The sequence below is a fragment of the Nelumbo lutea genome, chromosome 8 (assembly GCF_056320005.1).
Source record: "Nelumbo lutea isolate HS-2025 chromosome 8, American lotus-T2T, whole genome shotgun sequence".
Classification (NCBI taxonomy): Eukaryota; Viridiplantae; Streptophyta; class Magnoliopsida; order Proteales; family Nelumbonaceae; genus Nelumbo; species Nelumbo lutea.
In genome coordinates this window covers 3887892-3909282 of record NC_142691.1, presented here as the reverse complement: position 1 = coordinate 3909282, position 21391 = coordinate 3887892, and the positions used below count along the sequence as shown (strand labels likewise).

At 37.7% G+C, this 21391-nt stretch overlaps 1 protein-coding gene across 3 annotated transcripts in view; it reads left to right on the top strand.

Moving 5' to 3' along the window:
* LOC148842253 (midasin-like protein) overlaps window positions 1–21391 on the top strand; it is a 99926-nt gene that overhangs the window by 14521 nt on the left and 64014 nt on the right. For 2 of the 3 annotated variants that reach the window (XM_088957147.1, XM_088957145.1), the window contains exons 7-23: window positions 6047–6156; window positions 6437–6556; window positions 7000–7078; window positions 13747–13875; window positions 13953–14049; window positions 14135–14231; window positions 14338–14472; window positions 14557–14619; window positions 14699–14875; window positions 14975–15100; window positions 15581–17341; window positions 17902–17969; window positions 18064–18259; window positions 18392–18496; window positions 18592–18897; window positions 19647–19840; window positions 19917–19971. In XM_088957147.1, coding sequence (XP_088813273.1) covers window positions 6047–6156; window positions 6437–6556; window positions 7000–7078; window positions 13747–13875; window positions 13953–14049; window positions 14135–14231; window positions 14338–14472; window positions 14557–14619; window positions 14699–14875; window positions 14975–15100; window positions 15581–17341; window positions 17902–17969; window positions 18064–18259; window positions 18392–18496; window positions 18592–18897; window positions 19647–19840; window positions 19917–19971 — 3818 coding nt within the window. The remainder of the gene's footprint in view (window positions 1–6046; window positions 6157–6436; window positions 6557–6999; window positions 7079–13746; window positions 13876–13952; window positions 14050–14134; window positions 14232–14337; window positions 14473–14556; window positions 14620–14698; window positions 14876–14974; window positions 15101–15580; window positions 17342–17901; window positions 17970–18063; window positions 18260–18391; window positions 18497–18591; window positions 18898–19646; window positions 19841–19916; window positions 19972–21391) is intronic. The other variant, XM_088957146.1, reaches the window with a different exon arrangement.

Sequence of the window (21391 nt, the reverse complement as noted above, 5' to 3'; positions counted from 1 at the left end):
CCTTCTTCATTGCCTTTAGAAAGACTTCACGGATTTAGCCTAAGGCACATAATTCTCTCCATTTAACTTAATGGAGGTCATCTGAACATTCAGGTAGTCTGTAGGCACCATCACACTAGGTTTATAATCATTACTGTCTCCCATTATGTTATCACCAATACTGCACACTTGCTGAATTCTATTATCACTAAGATCTGCACACTACACACCACTAGGTCACACCTGTCACATTGATTGCAGCAGTAATTGTTGCTGGAATGCGTGCTCTTTACACCACAAACCCTGCTCCTACAACTACCTGAAATCTCACTACTATATGATCATATCTCTTCCTTCAACATGCGCAAAGAAACTAGCATAAACCCTAGCACTAACTGACCGAAACACTAGCAAATGATCTGAAACACACCTCCTATTTAATCCGTAAACCAGAACTGAAATCTCTTACCTTATCGCTGAAGTAACACCCATGCGAGCAGGAGAGCAGTCCACACACAACAGCCGCTTCACACACAACAACCACACACAGTTCGGCCCTCTATTCCTCCTCTACTAGGAGAGGGCAATCTTAGAAATCACAGCAACCGACCACATACGACCTGATTGGAGGCATAGAGACCCCCAAGGGAAGAGGGCGATCACTCCTTTTCAGCCTTTTCCCTTATCTCCAATCGAAAAAAAAGGAAAACCCTAGATAGGGTGCGCAGAGAATGAACCCTAGGCAAGCAGAAATCTAGGCAGATTTAACCTGCTCTGATACCATGATAGAATTCAGGTCTGCCTTAGAGTTTGGCCTGACTGAGTTCAGTTATGTAGAAGAAGAGAGAATGATAGAGAAAGAGAGAAAGAGAGAAAGAGAGAATTCTTGTTCGAACTGAAAGAGTCGACTATTTCTCTCCCATTCGGCCAGTAAGAATTTATATTAATATTAAAACATAACTGAAAAGACCTATGTGCCCTTACTTAAGTTAAGAGCACATATTTCAACACAACATTATAGATCAGCAACATCAATCAAGGTATAAAGACAGAAATACCCCTACGCTAACACATCCTATATACACACACACACACACACGGTGGAAGCCTATGATAATATAATAAAGTTTTGACTTGAAGTTCAATTAATCTATATATAGTGGCTCTTTAACCTCCATATGATGGAAACTAGTAACCAATACAGATCATATCCAGTAAGGGTTTTACAATAAAAAAAATTAAAAGAAATAGCAGAATGTCAAGGTAGGGACCAGATAACTAAATCTTAATTTACTTGGTTTGAATTGCATGGATTGTATAAATTGGGAATTCATGAACTGAATTGTAGGGGTGCAATGGAACCGAGCTGAGACAGCCTTTAGCATGTCTTAGCTTGGTTCAACTAAAATACTTTTATATTTGATTCAAACTCTATTTTCTTGTTTGAGTTTAGTCACACTAAATATTCGATATGTTTGAGTTTGGCTCAAAAGTTAGAAAAACTAATTGAACTTGCAAGTTTGAACTTATGAGATTGAATTCGAGTCTAGATTTGAAATATCAACCCTACCTTTTTACTTTTGAAACAAACAAGAAATATTTTTTTGATCAGTAACAAACAGGAAATATTGACAAAAATATAATTATTCTAACACAAAAACCTGCATAAAAAAATTGCTATGGAGCATTGAGAGGGGGAGGGGCTGAGAGGCAGTGAGCTAGTGGGGGTTTCTCGATTCAAAATGAAGCAACATGTTTGCCTTTTGATTTAGATAAAAACAACACTGTATAGTCTAATATTATATATTATAGAAGTGGTCTAATATATGTTATACAATATAAGAGAGAGAGGGTTTTTTTTTGAAGAATCAAGAAGAAAGAAAATTTATTAAAAGAAAAGGTTACATCCTATCACATTGGTTGTCTAGATGACACGCCAACAGCTTCAAGTACATACTTCAATTACATGTCCAAGCTTTAAACTGAGAAATCAACTACATTACAAGGCTGTAACTCAAGCGATTGGACTCTGAAGCTACCAGGTATTCTATATTGTTGGCCCTGTTCTCAAATACTCTTCTGTTTCTCTCCCTCCAAATAGACCAACATACTACAAAAGGGATGCAGCTCCAAACAATACTTGCTTTCTTACTTCCTCTGAACTTAGGCCACAGAGTAAAAATTTCTACTGGAACTGAAGGCTGGAAGCCGCACGACCCAAATAAAAATGAAAAGAACTTCCATATGAAGCTTGCTATGCTGCATGAGAAGAACAAGTGGAACAACACAGTTTATTCCTCTTCCGTGCATAAATAGCACCTGCTTGCCATGTGAAATCCCCTAGATTTCAAATGTTCAGTAGTGAGAATGCCGTCATGTGCCACAAACCATGCAAAGGCCTCTACGCTTGGGGGAATTGGATTCCCCCAAACTCCTTTTATTATCTGGACTGATCCCCCCACTTCTTTGATCAATGCTTTGTAAAACGACTTGACTGTGAATCTGCCCTCCTTACATTCCTTCCACCATAGACCATCTTCTGTGCCTCTTAAAATGTTAGTTCCTTCTAACTTTTCCAATAGTAGTACACATTCTTCCACTTCTTGATCTAGCAATGGTCTTCTGAACTTCGGATTCCAGATCAGTTGCTCCCCTCTCCATTCATAACATTGACCTATTGAGACTTGTTGTTCTGTTAGTTTGTATAATCTTGGGCACACCTCACTTAACTTCCCTATCTCCAGCCACTCATCTTCCCCAAACCTCACCCTTGAGCCTTCCCCTACTCTAAATTTGATGAAACTCCTGAATTCTTGGTTAAAGCTCATAATTCCTTTCCAGACACTCACCCCATAGGATCTCCTCACTTCCTTTGATTCCCATCCAAATCTTATCACACCATACTTCCCGACAACCACCCTTCTCTACAAAGCCTCCCTCTCTCTCCCTTGCCCAAACCTCCACAACCACTTCCCTATAAGGCTATAAGTGCTTTGTTCATCAGCTTTACCCTTCTCAGCCCCAAAGGCCCAAACCCCGCCTCCTTTGGTTTGCATACCTTGTCCCATTTGACTAAGTGGAATTTTTTAACTCCCCTACTCCTTCCCATAGGAAGTCTCTTTGAGCTTTTTCGATTTTCATGGCCACTTCAGTTGGAATCCTTAGCAAAGAAAGATAATATGACGGAAATTCATAAAAAAAAAAAGATAATATGGCGGAAGACTAGCCAAAACACTCTTAATGAGAGTGATTCTTCATCCCAAGGACAAGTACTTACCTTCCATCTATCCAATCTCTTTTCTACTCTTTCTAGAATTGACCTCCACACACTTGTTGATGCTGCCTTCGACCCCACTGGCATACCCAAATACATAAAAGGGAGCTCCCCTACTCTGCATTCCAGCACCCCTGCGAACTGATCCGTCTCTCCTCTGCTTATCTCTCCCACTCCTATCAGTTGGCTCTTCTCTAGGTTCACTTTCATACCAGTCAGCACCTCGAAGTTGGCTAGTAATGCTCTAAGATTCAGGACCTGATTTACTGATGCATCTAAGAAGATTAAGGTGTCATCAGCATATTGAAGGTGGGAAGTACAAAGTCCATCAGGTCCCACCTTAAATTCTTCGACCCAGCCCCTCTGTACTCCTTTCTTCATAATCAGATTTAGGGTTTCCATCACTAACAGAAACAACGACGGGGAAATTGGATCCCCTTTCCTAAGACCCCTAGAGGCTTGGAAGAACTCGGAGGAAACCCCATTGATGAGCGAAGAAAAGGACACCGCTGAAATGCACCCGTACATCCAGCCCTTCCAGATCTCCCCAAATTCCATCAACCTCATCATTTCCTCTAAAAATCCCCATTCCACATGGTCATGCGCCTTCTCTATGTCCAGCTTGCATTACCAGACCTGGTTTACCACTTCTAATCCTTGAGTCTATGCGTTCACTGGCCACCAAAATCCCATCTAGGATCTGCTTTCCTTCTACAAAGGCCATCTGAGTTCCCCCCCACCTCCTGGATCACTCTCTTCAGTCTATTTGCCAATACTTTTACCAAGAGCTTGTACGGGCTGGTTATTAAACTTATTGGCCTAAAATCTTTTATGTTCACAGCTCCACATTTTTTTTCCGTATTAAAGCTATGAATGTTGTATTAATTCAGAACTCTTTGTACAGTTGCAAGAAGTCCTCTTGAAGGAAATACCAGCAACACTTAATGAAGTTGAAGTTGAAACCGTCTGGTCCTGGTGCTTTGTCACCATTTATCTTCTTTAGTTCCTCATTTACCTCGATTTTTCAAGACCCTCTCTAACCAGCTTGCTGAACTGTCACTTAAACGACTTGGCACCAAATCTCCTAATGATACCCAACTCCAATTCCTTCCCGTATACAACTTCTTGTAATATGCCACCAGTTTTTCCTGAATCCCTCCCCATGTTTCTACTACCTTCTCCACGTTTATCCTAGTGATTATATTTTTTCTTCTTCTCCCGTTTGCAAAGGCTTGAAAAAAGCGAGTGTTCTTATCCCCTTCTTTTAGCCATAATGTTCTTGACTTCTGTCTCCATCTTACTTCTTCCCTCAGAATTAAGCCTTCTAACTCATTTTCCAAAGCCGCCAACTCAATTTGTGATTCTCTCTTGAAGTCCCCTTCCTCTCTAATTCTGTCCAAAGTGGCTAGCTTTTCTAGGACCTTTTTTTTTTCTGTTTTCTTCCCCTCCAATCGAATTCTTCCTCCTTACTCTCAAATCTTCCTTGATGGCCTGGAGCTTTTTGAACACTCTACAACCTGCTGACCAAAGACTCTTGTGTCTATGTTAAATGTGCTAGCAACTTGGTCTTGATGTTAGACAGTGCTGTTATTGATGGTTTGTGCACATCTTGTATTTTGAGATAAGAGATGGAGAGTGAATTAGGGGTAGTGTGGCTATATTTATTTTATATTGTTCACCATGCGAGTCCATGATCTTCTTTCTGTTTGAACATTTGACCTCAAACATTCAATCTCTAGACTTCTGTTGTTGCTCTGGAAGAGTATGAAGTAGGGTTACAACTTTGTGCACATTTAGGAGGTCTTTCACATCGAGGCTTCTGGCTTTGCGAGGTGGGCCCCACCTGGACAGCCTATAAGCCATGTTTGGTGAAAACACCAGAGAGCCCAAAATGACTTTTTGAAAGCTAAAGACATGGCTTTCCGCTGAAGCTTCTTTCATTGGCTTCTCCAAAGCAGCTCAAGCATTGCTTGAGCCCTCCCTAGTCCCTAATGGGCCCTTTGTTTTTCATGGTTAAGTTCATTAATTGTGGTATGGTGAACCAAAGCCGAGATGGGGAGAAGTAACTATGATACATTAATGTAACTACTCTACATAGAAATGATTGAGTTTCTGGACTACAGAGTATTTTATCAATTGGTTTCTTGTTTTGCAAATTCATCTTGTAGTGGGGGTTCACTCAAACATCTTTCAGTGGGAAGAATTTGTGGTAATCTGATGCTTCCTAAGGTGCTCATTTAATTAGTTCCTGATGCTTGAAAATTTGCCTTGAATGCTTGATCAAGGAAAGAGAATTCAGTTGGGAAAAAATAAATGTGTTATGTGCAAGAAAGAAGAAAAATATGGCAATGCTTGTTTCTTCATTGTAGCTGGGCAGTGAACTTGGCTTCATGAGTTCATGAAATCTTTGTCATGTTTCCTGTTTCCTTTTGAAGCAAGGGGCTTTCTGAGACATCTGGAAAGGATGGAACAAGAATCTTTGAAACCTTATTGAGAATTTGTGAGAATATATGCACATAGTAAGTGATTGGCCGTTGGTTGTAAAGAAATTCTAAAATACAAGTATGGTGATTTCCATGGGGAAAGAAAGGATATTTTGGTAATTTTGTAATACCTGGTTCTATATAATGAAAGTTATGGAACTAATCATGGTGATTCTAGTTTTGCATCTTTACTGACTATAACTTGTTGAAACATTAACACTTATTAGTTTTGTTTCTATTAAGAAGATTATTAATAAAAATATCATTTATATCTAATTTTAGCTAAAATGGTTCTTTTTCATTCTGTCAGTTCTGTTTATTCACATGGATGAACAAATGGATGGTAAAACATTGATTGGGAGTTATGTCTGTACGGAGCAACCTGGTGAATTCAGATGGCAACCTGGTTCTCTTACTCAGGTCCTCCCCCCCCTCTCTCTCTCTCTGTCTCTCTCTCTCTCTCTCCCCTCCTCCTGCTTCTTTTCCCCTGATTAGTAGCAATATCAAGAACTGTTATTGGTTAGAGAAACAGTAGAAGACAAACAAAATACCTGGATGTTTTTATGGTGCTCTAGTGGAATAGAAACTGATCTCTTATTCTTCTTCTTCTTCTTTTAAGAAAAGACAATTTTGTTTTCTTGGTTTGACCATTAATCATTTCTTTTGTTTATTTTATATTGTTCATTTGATCTTTTCACAGGCTGTTCTGAATGGTCTTTGGGTAGTCTTTGAGGATATTGACAATGCACCATCTGATGTACATTCCATCTTATTACCTCTATTAGAAGGTGCAAGTTCTTTTGTAACTGGTCGTGGGGAGGTATTGTCCTTTTTTTCTGATATTTAACAGTAAAATTATTATGTTGTATGAAAGTGATATAACTTTCCTATAACTTGCTTTAGTTTCTTAGACTGGGTAAACAGGTGTTACAGGAGTCACTTTTTTATGGACATTTATGAGAGCACTTGGAGCCAGTGATTGGCATATATCATGTTTTGGCATGTTGCAGATGGAATAATTAAACAAAATTTTGTACTTGGGCAGCCAGGTCCCAAATTTTCATGAACTTCTATGCCTTGGTTGGCAATGTTATGGATTATAGTCTTGGTACAATTGGAGTTGGTAGATGGGGTGTTTGCATGGGCTTTCTCTAATTATCTCTGTTATACTTCCCTTTTCATGCTTTTAGTTGTCTACCATGAATTGGTTATATTATTTCTTTAGTCCATTGGGACCTTATAAGGCATGCCGGGCCTTTGCAGAAAATAAGTGTAGCAGAAAGCTTCCGATTGTTTGGCACAATATCAAGTTCAAAACATGATGGTTCTCACAGTGCAGAAGGTTTGTAATGCATTTTCCTCCCTCTTTTTATGTGGTTGCATATTATGTTCTTGTTTTTGGGTTTTTTGTTTGTCCCTTGTGGCGTCAATGTTTAGGAAATGTATTTTTTTTCCATGCAAATATTCTGGGTGTTATAGCTGTTATTGGATATGTAATTCAGTCAGAGTCTTCACCTGGATTCTATTGGTGTCCTCTCTTTAAAAGATCAATGACTCTTAGCCTTTATTATCTGTGTTCTAGTTACAAAGGTTTTTTGTCTTGAAGTCCCTTGCTGTTCTAATTTTGTACACTTGTTTGATTTAGGTTTTTGTGTCCATTATCAATTACACTTTTTTTGTGGTGGCATTTTTATTGGACTTTGCATGTATAACATTGTTCTTCAGATTTCTTTTGGTGTCTTAACCATTAGGTGAGGGAGATTCAGAGTGCTATATTGTTCTGATTATGTGGCTTCGTATTATCTGTAATGCTGTGCCAAATCTAGAAGTTCTCTATAAATGACCAACAATGAGATGCAGTAATTGGAAAGCAATTCATGAGGTTTACCCTATCTTTCTTAATGCCATTAGGTTTGATGTGGGAAGGAGTGATGGTTTTTGGAAGATCTGTGGCTAGGGTAAACTCTACTCAAAGACCAATTTCCTGAACTCTTTGCCCTCTCTATCTTTAAAGGTGAAATTGTGCCTAGACTGGGAACACCTTCTCCATTTTAGACTAGAACCTGGGCTTTAGAATAGGCTTAAGGGAAAATGAATGTTCTTCCCTGGTCTACCTACTTGACATTTTAGGGCAAGGTTTTTTTGGACCCTTTCCTTGAGGACTCTAGAATTTGGTTATTCTCACCAGATGGTCTTTGCACATTCTCCTCTTTTTTCGAAGTCTTTGTTTGCCTAATCCTCAATGGGTTGACTTCCCAGTGAAAGAAATTTGGAGTAAGCCTATTCCACCTAAAAGTTAATCTTTCTGTTGGGAAATCTTCCTTAGTAATGTAAATACTTATGATATGCTGCAGGGGAGAAAGTTTTATGCTTACCTTTCTCTTCACATGTGTTTCATATGTAGGGTAGTGGTGACTGGTGAGACCCTATCTCATTTATTAATCTCATGTTTCTTTGTGCATTGATTTTGGGATTTTTTCTGTTTCTCTTTTTGGATGCAGGTGGGCCCCCCTTAAGATGTGATGGGAATTTTCAATCTTGACTTCTTGAGGCAATCAAAGAAAAGAGGGAAAGTTCTCTGGAGAGCCACTAAGGCAGCAATTAGTTGTGTAGTGTGGGAAGAAAGGAATAATAGGACCTTCTTTGAAAAAAGCGGGAATTTGGAGGAGATTATAGACAACATAAAATTGAAGGTAGTGCTGTGGGTAAAGACCTTGGATGGCTTTCAAATCTTCTCAATCATTGGCATTTTAAGAGCCTGGACCAAAATGACACAATCCTTGAGAGAAAAAGTGGATTGGAAATCCCCAGAAGGCAACAATGTCAAGTTGAATTTTGGTGGAAGTTCCCTTGGAAACTAGGGTATGGTAGGAATAGGAGGGGTTATCAGAAATTCTGAGAGAGGATTTGGCTTTATTTTAGGGGCCAATTGGTATGGGAAACTCTTTGAAGGCTGAGCTGTTGGCTCTGCTGCAAGGTTTCCGATTAGCAAAGCAGCTGGGTTTTAGGTTGGTTGAGGTGGACGGGGATTCAAAAGTTGTCATTTCATGGGAAAATTGCAATGTACATACTCCTTGGACTCTTAAACATGTGTTAAGGGAAGTGGAAAAGATTGCAAATGATATGGAGGCTGAATTTAAGTGGATAAGGAGTGCAAATGGGTTAGCTGATTCCCTTGCCAAACAAGGGGTTATGAGGCAACAACTGTTTTGGGCTTCTATGTAAATCGGATTTGAAATTTGGGGATGGCATTCTTGTCACCAAGTTGTACTAGCCATATTTTTATCAAATATAATAAAATAAAATATATTTTCTGATGACAAAAAGCAATGAGATGCAGCCATGCAGCCATGGTTAATAACATTATCATAAGGCACCTACCTTATGATTTTTGTTGCCTAGGCTGGTACCTAGTTGCTTAGATGAGTGTCTTTTGATATGAGTGAAGTTGTTCAGAAGAGGAGACTTTCTGTTCTGGCAACAGGGGTGCAGAGAAAATGCTCAATAAAGTAATTTTTAGTTCCAAAGGTTATGCTTTAAATTCGACATGTCATTGTTCTATCTTAAGGAGGAAAAGTTTTGGTGAAAGGTGGTGTAAATGGATTAAAGGATGTATTCTGACATGTCATTGTTCCATCTTGGTCAATGGTATGCTAGGGATTTCTTTCTAGCAAAAAGAGTCCTTAGACAAGGGGATCCTATCTCCCCATTTCTGTTCACACTAGTATCAGATGTTTTGAGTGGATTGATTTCAATGGCTGATGCTAGCACCCTATTAAATGGTTGGAGAGTGAGAATTGGTAAGAGAAGGGGTAGTGGTTACTCATTTGCAATTTGAGGATGATATCATAGTTTTTTGTGGAGAGATGGAATAATTAAACAACCTTAAAAGTCTTGTCAATCAATTTGAAAAGACCTCCAACTTAAATGTAAATTGGGGTAAAAGTTGTGTGGTGGGAATAAATAGGTTAGGGGAGGAAGTCACTAGCCTAACTAGAGTTTTGGGCTGTGAGGTTAGTGGTTGGCCTTAGAATTATTTGGGCCTACCTCTTGGGGGGAACCCAAATTTGGAGAGTTTTTGATACCCGGTCTTGGAAAGGTCTGGAAAGAAGCTAGCTGGGTGGAAAAGAAATTACATCTCACTTGTGATGTGCTTCAAAGAAGAAGGCCAAATTGGTGCCTTTTGAGAAGATTAAAAGCCTATCCAAGGACATGCAGCTACTAATTCAGTGGACTCCAAGAGCGGCAAATGGATTTGCAGACCAGCTAGCTAAACAGGTGGCTAACAGGGAACATTGTTTCTGAGTTCAGTTGTAAGGCTGAAAAGCCAAAGTTGATAGTTGGCATCTTTAAATTCTAGTGGGGTAGCCTAGGCTACTCCTAATCTGTAATATTTCCTTTTTTCTTAATGAAATTTCCTTTTTGATAAAAATGGTGCTTTTTGCCCAATATTTGCTTCATGTGCTTTGGTTGTGGTGAGAGGGACACCTACTTATTTCCTGCCCTTTTGTCACTTGTATATGGGAGTGGTTCTCTTCTTTCTTTGGTTGCTGGTGGACTCTTTGAAGGAAGTTTCTTTAGGCAAACAAAGAAAAGGGGAAGAACTTTATGGAGAGCTTCAAGAGCAACAATACTATGGGTGGTATGGGAAGAAAGGAATAATCATATTTTTCAAGGGAAAGGAAAATCTAAGGAGGAATTGTTAGACTGCATTACCATTAAGATGGTTCATTGGGTAGAAATTATTGATTTGCTTAAGGTGTTCCCAGTTGATGATATAATTGGGGGATGGAACACAAAAGAAAATTCTTCACATTCCAAGAAACTTGGGCACCACCAACGCAACAAAGGTTTAAACTGGATTTTGATAGGAGCTCATTTGGCAATCTGGCATAATCGGGTATAAAGGAACTTTAAGAGATGAAGAAGGAAAAACCATTGCTTTATACTTGGGACCAATAGGCATGGGATACTTGTTAAGAGTTAAGGTGTTGGCCCTCCTTCAAGGGTTGAGATCAGTTAAACAATTGGGACTCCATCAAATTGAAGTGGAGGGGTACTCAAAGCTGGTGATAGGCTAGATGCAGGAAGGAAGTCTAGGAATCTGGATCCATAGGCACGCCATGCCTGAAATTTGGTGTCTAACAAGGGAAATTGATCTATTTTCAAATAAAAATAAAAAAACAAGGGGAATTGATCTAACCTTTAGATGGGTGATAGATTAGTCAAACAGGGGTCAACCAGGGAAGAACTTTTTTGGCCAGCATTGTAATAGTGGATGCCTTTGTAGGGTAGCATCCATAAAATGGGGTGCTTTTTCTGTATTTTTTTCTTAATCATTAAATGGAAGTTACCATTTCCAATTAAAAAGACTGTGCTTTAAATTCCAGTTATTTGACAAATCAATAATGTCAAGAAGTGAAAAGGATGTCATGTATATGAAAATGGAATCAGTATGGGCAAGAAAGGGGTATATTGGATGGGGAAACAGGAATTTATAGAGATGATTTGGGGGGGGTGATACTTCCATTATGGAAGAAAAGGTAGAGGTGGGTGGAGTTCAAAGGAAAGAGGTTGATGTGTTGAAAAGGAGAGGAAGAGAAGACTCTTAAAAATTGAAGTATGTGACAAGATTAATTGACAAGTTCATGAATGTGTATCAGAGGTTGTGTAGGTAATGTGGTTAGGTTAAAGAAGGAGAGTATTGAGTATGGAGTTGATACCATACTTATTGATAAGGTGTTCAAGAAATGAGAAAGTGGTGTTCAATAGGGTAACTTGGAAGCAGTAGATGTGAGTAGTTGTGTTTGTACTTTATAGGAGTTGAAGACTCTACAAGGACAACTTTCTTGGAGCTAGAAGAGGGAGAGAAAGAAGAAAAAAAAGTAATATAGGTTTGGATTTGGAGATGTTTAAAAGGGACTTGGTTTTTAATGGAGGGTTGTGAAGTCTTATTGGGGTGGTGAGTGGTGTTAAGAAGTGTTTGAATGTGCAAGGTGGTGTGACATGTTTATATATTTGGACCTTTGTATGATATGTATTTGGACCTTTATATTTGAACACAAAGATAAAGGTGGGAGGTGGTTTTTTTGGGTGATGGTTGTACTTCTATATCTTACTTTTTGGTAGGTGGCAGGGTAGTGATTGGTAGGGGTGTTTAAGTTGGGCTCTCTTCGGGTTCTTATTGCCTCAGTGATATTTCATCTGGCATTGTATTTTGTCCTAATTGTTTTTGATAAAAATTTATATACTCAAGAAAGAAAATCAAGGTGTTCAGGATGGGCAATGTTATGTCTTGACTCTTGACGGCTATTCCTAGATCCTTAATTTCAAATTTAGAAGCCAGGGCTTTCCTTAAGTTGTCTATCTTAGTAGGATGTTTCCATGTAACCAGAATGACGCCATTGTTCTAATCATGATTGTCTAGTAGTCATCATCCCTCTTTACCAACAATTGCTTCAGCCCATATATTGACCTTTTTAGCATGCACATTTTTTTCTTGTAATCCTTGTTCAACTAGTTCAACTCCTGGAGATAACTATATATACACCTGTTTTAAGACTTTTGGGATAGCTCCATTCAAGAATGCATTTTTGACATCTTGTTGCTAGAGGAAAAAATAATAATAAGAAGCTAGAGGGAGTATGGATTGAGTTCATTTATGTCACCAGTGTGAGGTCTTGATAGTGAATCTCATAGGTCTATTTATACCCCTTCGCAATCAGCCTTGCTTTGTATCTCTCTATGGATCCATAGCTTTGTACCTCACAATAACGTTCCACTTAGAGCTGACTGGCTTTTTATCCTCTGGAAGATTGATGAGCTCTGTCTTATTGTTTATTAATGTCTTCGTTTTCTGATTTATGGTGTCCTTAATGTTGGGTTGAGGGGAAGTTCTTAAGGAAATTTGAACTTTCTATTTCTCTCCTATTTTCTATCAAACCAAACACAGGTAAATAGATATCAAAAGGAAGAGCATGATTAGGAGGAGGTGTTGGAGCAGTAAGGGAAGCACCGGAGTCGCTTTGGATCAAGGTATTTGATGGTTGTCATATATCAATTTTGGGGACTACTTTCTGGTGACAAATGTACACCTGCAAATCTTTTCGCTGCATATTAGAGCTAGAGTCAGAGCTGTAAGTAGGAAGTGGACTAGTAGAAAGTCAATTGTTGGACATAGGTACTAGAATAGGTAGAAATAAGCACTCTGTTCTCTTAGCCTAAAATTTCCTCTTGAAGAGAGATGGGAGCAGCATAGAAAGGCAAGATTCAAAAAGGACAAATCCCTGGTAACAAAACATTTATTAGAGACAGGATTTTAACAACTATAACCTATTTTGGTTTCCTACAATAAACACAAAACACTTCATCAGTTTCATTACTCTGAATAGCTATTTATTCCAGTTTTCTATTTTGTGAGAACTGAAGCAACATGCGTGCTGTGGAATTAGAAGATTCTCCACTAGCAGTCTTATTAGTGTCCTTTGCCTGGACAAATGGATATGGCTTGGTGCTGTCAATGGGGTTGGGTTTGGTTCGGGTCAGGCTTGACCTGACTTAGTATTGTAAATGTGCAGAATCAGTTTGAAACCGGGCTCCATATGTGTATGTAGTAACAAACCCAGAACTGATGTAATTATTAATTGGGACTATTGGGTCTGACCTGAATCACCTGATAATACCTGATTACAATTGACAGCTATACTTTTAGCCTGTAATTTGACAATAAACCTACTTTTTAAAATATTTGGTAGTATATACATTTTTGAAAAATGCGGACTATCTGGAACTATTAGGTTTGTTGTTTTAAGTTTTAACTTCTATGCTAACACAGAGCCACTATCCTTAGAAATGAGAGTCAAATATTTTATGTCCATGTTTGTTACAGTTTTTTATTTGGGTCTGAAGGTTTGTAGTTTGCTCAACTTATGATGATAGATTAAAGCAATTGTTGCTAGTTAACACTTAGTACATTAGTATTTTGCTTATTGACCAAAGGGTACTTTTTAGTAACAGGCAATATCTCCCTTGGTGTCCTTTGGAGAAGAGTGATGATTGGACTGCCGAACCGTGAAGATCTGTTTGATATAGTGAACGCATGGTATCCAAATTTGGAGACTATTTCTGAGAAACTTATAGGTATTCTCTGCTGTTCTTATATGCTGGTGCTTTCAAGACTAATTTAATCCTTACATAATTGATTTCTGTTGTGCCAGAGACATTTGAAAAGGTCAACTCTTCTCCATCTTACCAGCCTGGAGGATGTATTGGTGTTCCTGCTTCTTCTGGTGTTTTAAGCAGGTTCTCTTTAAGGTAGACAGTGCCTCTCTAGCAACTCTGTGCATAATAAGACCCCAATAGATGTCATTATTTTTCATGTTTGGTTCTATATTTACAGGGATCTGCTGAAATGGTGCAAAAGAATCACAGGTCATGGTTTTAATTTTATGGGGCTTAGCTTGTCAGCTTATGAATGTAAAAGCATTTATCAAGAGGTTGTATTTGATTTCCACTTTTTGTTCCTTCTTGTGATAATGTGATGGATGACTATCTACTTGTTTCTACTGGTTACTTAATAAACTGTGGGTTTGTACTTTTCAGGCTGTAGATATTTTTGCATCTTCCTCAATTTCTTCTGATAGTCGACTGTTAATAATGAGAGAAATAGCAAAGATGTGGGGAGTACCGATGTCAGAAGCAGAAACATTATATCCTCTTAATAAGCCCACAATTCAGGTGTCTGTCTTTTCTAATCATTGTGTCTGATCCATTTGTGCTATGAGCATCAAGTACAAAAATCTGAATATTTTTTCCCCACAGGATTTGCAATCAGATTTACAAGTTGGAAGGGTTACCCTCAAATGCACTGAAGCTGCATTACATGTAAGCACTTACTCTGTTGTACATTATTTGTTGCTTACTTTCTGACATTGGTTGACTTTCATTGATGTGTTTTCTGCAGTTACATCACCAAAAGAAACCTTTTGTGGATATCCGTAGTTCACTACATGTTCTTGAGAGGATAGCATGTTCTGTTAAGTGCAATGAGTCAGTTCTTTTGGTTGGTGAAACTGGTACTGGAAAAACAACTCTTGTACAGAATCTTGCAGCGAGGCTTGGTCAATCACTTACAGTCTTGGTATGCTGTCTAGGCAGTTTGTCATTATGATGGTTCTTTTGTGTGCAGGACTCTTATCATGTGGACTAGAAACTGAATGCTAATTTGCTTGTCTTGCAGAACTTGAGCCAACAAAGTGACATTGCAGACTTATTGGGTGGCTTTAAGCCTACAGATCCAAGATTTATATGCATACCTGTTTATAATGATTTTGAGGAGCTGTTTTCCAGGACTTTTTCTGTGAAGGTATTCCCATCCCCTAACTCAATCTCCTTTTCTGAATTTCTGCTTGCCTCTTGTACTTCAATTTGCCATAATGTGGAAGGTAGGAGCCAACTGTACTAGGGATCATCTATCCTGAACTTGTAATTTTGTCTTCTTATTGTTGTTATTGCAATCTTTTATCAGTTGTTTAGCTATAAGCAGTATCTTGTTGTGACCAGTGATACCATATGTGGTCTTGATTTTTTCCATGAGGGACTTGGTATTTGATAATTGCAATTTTTGGATAATTTATTTGATAATTGCAACTTTCCCCCACTATGATTGATCATCATCCAAGCCTTACGCCAACTATATGGGATTGGTCAACATGAATCCTGTTTCGCCATTCCTCCACCATGATTGGATGATAGTAACCTTGATTGCATTTTTTCTTTATAGCTTCTTACTTTTCTTGTTCATAAGAGGCAAAATATGACAGTACTCTTCTATGCTTGTATGCAGGACAATGGGGGTTTTCTTGTTCGTCTGAGAAAACATGTGTCTGATAGGAACTGGAAAATGGTATTAAATGGATGTCAGAAAGGCCTTGGTTTTTTCAGGAAGCAAGTTTGTGAGGTTGGTAGATCTCGATCTGGTACAAAGCGAAAGCGACCTTTGAGTGAAGAACTCATCCAAGCATGGGAGCAATTTTCTGTGAAACTTGAGACAGCACGTAGGCAGATTGGTTCTTCAGCTATGGTCTTTTCGTTTGTGGAAGGATCATTCGTGACAGCAATTAGAAATGGTCACTGGATATTACTTGATGAAATAAATTTGGCTCCTCCTGAGATGCTACAGAGAATTACAGGGGTTTTGGAAGGAGATGATAGTTCAATTTGTTTAGCTGAAAGGGGAGATGTTGATTATATTCGTCGAAATCCTGATTTTCGTATTTTTGCTTGTATGAATCCTGCTACTGATGCTGGAAAGAGGGACTTGCCATATTCGTTGAGAAGCAGGTTTACAGAATATTTTGTTGATGATGTGTTAGATGATGAAGATTTAACTCTATTTGTGAAACAATTTATGGATTACAGCAGTCCTAATAGAGAACTGGTAAATAAAATTGTGTGTTTTTACAAAGCAGCCAAGAAGGAATCTGAAGAGAGGCTGCAAGATGGGGCTAATCAGAAGCCCCAGTTCAGTTTAAGGTCTCTATATCGTGCACTGGAATATACAAAGAAGGCAGAAAGGAACTTTGGATTCCAAAAAGCACTTTATGATGGATTTTGTATGTTTTTCCTTACTTTACTGGATAGTCCTAGTTCCAAGTTTATGAACAGTATGATATTATCATATTTGTTAGGTGGAAATATGCCTCCAAATGTTCCTTTTGATGGTTACTTCTTGGATAAGGGGAAATTGAGTGATGATGCTTTCTTGGAGAGTTATGTCCTGACAAAAAGTGTCAAGGAGCATTTAAGGAATCTTGCACGTGCTATTTTGATTAAAAAATATCCTGTTCTTTTACAGGGTCCAACTTCTAGTGGAAAGACAAGCCTTGTTCAGTATCTTGCTGCAATAACTGGTCATGAATTTGTTCGTATAAATAACCATGAGCATACTGATCTGCAAGAATACTTGGGCTCGTATATTACCGATGCTCATGGGAAGCTTGTATTTCAAGAAGGTGTATTGGTTAAGGCTGTTCGGAATGGATACTGGATTGTTCTAGATGAGCTTAACCTTGCACCTTCGGATGTTCTGGAAGCATTAAACCGGTTATTAGATGACAACAGAGAGCTTTTTGTTCCTGAACTGCAGGAAACAGTGATCGCTCATCCAGATTTTATGCTTTTTGCCACCCAAAACCCACCAACTTTTTATGCTGGGCGTAAGATGCTTTCTCGAGCATTTCGCAACCGTTTTGTTGAAATACATGTTGATGAGATTCCTGAAGATGAATTGAGCACAATACTAGAGAGGAGGTGCAAAATTCCTGAAAGTTATGCTAAAAAAATGGTTGAAATTATGAAGGACTTGCAGTTGCATCGCCAGAGTAGCAAAGTTTTTGCTGGAAAGCATGGTTTCATAACTCCAAGGGATCTGTTTCGATGGGCTGATCGTTTTCGGACCTTTGGTAACTCATATGAAGATCTGGCCAAAGATGGTTATTTTCTTTTAGCTGAAAGGTTGCGAGATGAAAATGAGAAGAAAGTTGTCCAGGAGATCTTGGAGAGACATCTTCGGGTAAAACTTGCCACAGACAACTTGTACCAACAGGTTTGTTCTCTCCCTCCCTCTCTTGTGCTCATTATTGTCTTAACAGAAAGTGGAGTTCCCTATTGTGCAGTTGCACTTTATTTTTGTGTTTTTAGATGGATTTTTGTTTGTTGATTGTTTATTTGAACATGGAGTAGGAAAGTATGTCGTACATAATCCTGTAAATTAGCAGTTCTGATCTTGTTATCTTAATCCAAGGAAGTACAGTTTGTTCATGTAGCTTTGGACATGTTTGTTCAGTTGAATGTTGACTGCTTCTGTTAGAGTTTGGGTCATTGGTTATAGGGATATCATCACTCATCAGTTCTGAGGTTTTTTCTTCTATGGTTTCATTTGTCCTCTCTCTTTAGGAGTCTGGAATTATTGAGATAGAAATGATTCCTAGGTGGTAATTGGATACATTTCATGAATCATCATAGCAAATATGAATCTTTGTTATCCGGAAGTCAATGTGCTACTTGAATTCATTTTTGGTAATTTTTTTTTTCCTTTTATGAAGCTGATGGGAATTTTATATTTGTGTATAAACTTTGCTAACTGTTTAACCTTCTATAATTCAGGAACCAGCTGATAGTCTTGCTGTTTTAAACTTCAGTGAATGCTCAGAAGTGTCAGAGAGTCTTGGAAAGTATGATTTTTTAGACTTGTAAGCTGAACTATGATGAGTGTTTGCTGGGTTGTAGTTATCTATTCTTCTCATTGATGAACCTACTTCATTGCAGTATCACGTGGACTAGAAGCATGTGGAGGTTATATTTTCTTGTTGAGCGTTGCTTCAAGTTGCGTGAGCCTGTCCTTCTTGTTGGTGAGACTGGTGGTGGGAAGACAACTGTTTGTCAGTTACTTAGCATTGTTTTAAAGTTAAAATTGTATATTTTGAATTGCCATCAGTACACGGAGACATCTGATTTTCTTGGGGTTTGTTTCTTTCTTTTACAGATTTTCTTTAATGAGGGATTACATTTTAGTGGTTTCTGTTCTGAAAACTTCTCATTGCTTATTTCTGTTAGAATATGATAATCTACAAGTTAACCATCATAAAAATTTCAGGGGTTTTATCCTGTACGAGATAGGTCAAGATTAACAGGAGAGTTCAAATATTTGGTTGAAAAACTGATATTGTCAAAGGCTTTTCTCCACTTTCCTGGTGACAGTGTATGTATTATCCTGGCCATGTCAATATTTCCTTGAATGAGGTTCTTTTACTTGCTTGATGCTTTATGTATGCTTATGCATTTCTCTCAATGCAGATTATATCTACAGACATAGTCCAAGCTTCTTCAACTCTTGATCAGCTGACAAGAATTATAGATAGTTATAGACAAGGTGTGGTTTCACACCCTGACGTCACTATGCAGGATCTTGATAACCTCGAGCAAGTGAAACTGGACCTAGTTGAGCTATCCCAGAAGTGGCAGACCATATTTATGTGGCAGGATGGACCTCTTGTACGAGCAATGAAGGATGGAGATCTACTTCTTGTGGATGAGATATCTTTGGCTGATGATAGTGTGCTTGAAAGATTAAACAGCGTCTTGGAACCTGAAAGAAAATTGGTGGGTTGATCTTCTTGTTTTGAGATTTGTTTTTATTTTCAGTTTTTATTACCATTAAAAAATTCTGATTGTACTTGGGGGGTGTGGTTATTTGTTAGTGTTCAAGACATGTTTATATATTTGGACCTTTGTATGATAAAATAAAACTTGTTACTTTTTTATATTAGGGCAAATTTTGAATAAACAATGGCTAGCTTAGTGGCCAGGATGTAATAATACGAGCAGGATCATTCAGAATTGCAGAATGCAGATAATTATGACTATTTTTCTTGTGAAAATTATGAAATGATGCTAGTCAGAAAACCTAGTCTTTTTTGCATTTTATTTTTGTTTTATTTATATTTATTTCATTATTTGTGATATTTCTTTAGCTATGATGTTTCTAATTTCTATGCTGGGCAAATTGGTGGGCATATATACTGATAAAAAAATGAAGGGTATGTAATGGAGATTTGGCTGCCTTGTATGAGAGGAAACAAAAAGTAGCTATCTGTATTATGGCTTTTTTTTCCTCAACTTTTGTCAAAGGGCCTTTAGGCATCAATCCTCCTTTGTTTATGGTCTTTTATCTATTGGTATGGTGAGCTGTGAATTCTCTCTAAAGTTGCCAATAGTTGTTCATTTCTTTCGTTTATTTCTATAAATCATGTATCTCTCTCCAAATTATTTTACTACCCACTAATACTACTATGGCAATCAAGATTGTTGTTATTTCTTCTTGTTCTCCTCACTTTGTTGCTTTTGTTCAGTCTTTGGCAGAGAAAGGGGGGTCCATTATGGAGAAAATAACAGCTCATCCAAAGTTTTTCCTTCTTGCAACTATGAATCCTGGTGGGGATTATGGGAAGAAGGAGCTATCCCCAGCCCTACGGAACCGATTTACTGAGATATGGGTGCCATCTGTGTGTGAACCAAATGAGCTTAGAAGTATTGCTGAACATAGGTAAGTGATCAACCCCCAAATGTATCAAATATTTATATTCCTACTTTTGGTCATAAGTTTTCTATCCATGTTGCAGATTTCTCAAACCAGAACTCTTATACATTGTGGATCCAATGCTAAACTTTTGGGAAGTATGTTATGCTTTTCTCCTATTGGTGAAGCTTTTTTAATTGATCTTTTGGTAGCAACAATTTGTTATTATTTACTTGCACGTTACATGATCCAGCAAGAGAAATATTGTTAATATTCTTGTTGAGATGATCTAGTGGTCCTAAGGCAAATTTAGAATTTGTAGTTGGGCTGATTAAGTGACACCTTTTAAAGGGCAATATTGTAATTGTAGCATTCTAATATTTAAGTTACCGACAAGAGCAGTAGATCCAAGATTGATTCTTATCCTATTTATGTCAAAATCTCTTCCTCCTATTTTCTCCTTTCCTGCTTTTCACATAAGACACCAAGAACAACAATGTTAGGGGATATGCCTATAGAAGCAATACAAAGCCAAGGTTATCAATAGAAAAAATTCTTGTAAGAATATCTGCTAGATATAATTGGGTAGCGTCATGTGGTGAACAACTTGCAGAAGTTGGTTTTTCCTTAATAAAGTGGCTATCAACTTTTATATGTTCTGTGCAATAATGCTGAATAGGATTGTCAGGAATGCTAATAATGGCCTTGTAATCAAATACAAACTCATGGATCTAGAAGTATTGAAGCTTATTTCTGATTGCAACAAGTTTAGTTGAGCCATGTCTTGCAAACACACAAGACTTAAAACTGAATTATGGCTTTGCAGACATGGATGCCACTTGCTTATCCAAGTAATTAGGTTACCTTCCAAGAGTACACAATAGTAAGAGGTAGACCTGTGTTTTATTAAGGGGTGTCAATGGTATTCGAAAATCCGATTTCGAATTCGAGATTTGGCATAATTGAATCGAAGTCGGATAATTCGAATATCTAATCGGTCAAATTTGGATATCCTATTCATACCAAATAGTTAATTGGATTCGAATTCGGATATGACCTGATTCAATTCAATAAATAACCGAATTCAACCGATTATTTAATTATTATATATAATATATAAAATATTTAAATGTCTTATATAATTTATATATATAATAATTAAATTATACATTTATGTACTTTATATGAATAAAATATTTATTAAATTTTAAATATTCGAATATTTAATCGGATTTGAATTTGTATATTAATTTTTAATATCCGTTGGATATCAAAATTTCTAATCGGATTCGAATTTGGATATTGCTTGATCCAATTCGAATTTGATCCGTTTTACACTCCTAGTTTTATTACAGATCCTACACAGTCTGCATTATGTCTCAGCTTACAAATGTCCATGCTTAGGAAACAAAGTATCTTCCCATGTGACGGTTTCAAATACCTGATTTGTCTTTTGTGCTGATTCTAAATATACCGTTTCTAGGTGAGTGCATAAATTGATTGATGAGATATGTGATAATTAATGAGGGTTGAGGACACAAGAAATAAGATACATTAGGTCCTCTATTAATTTCTTAA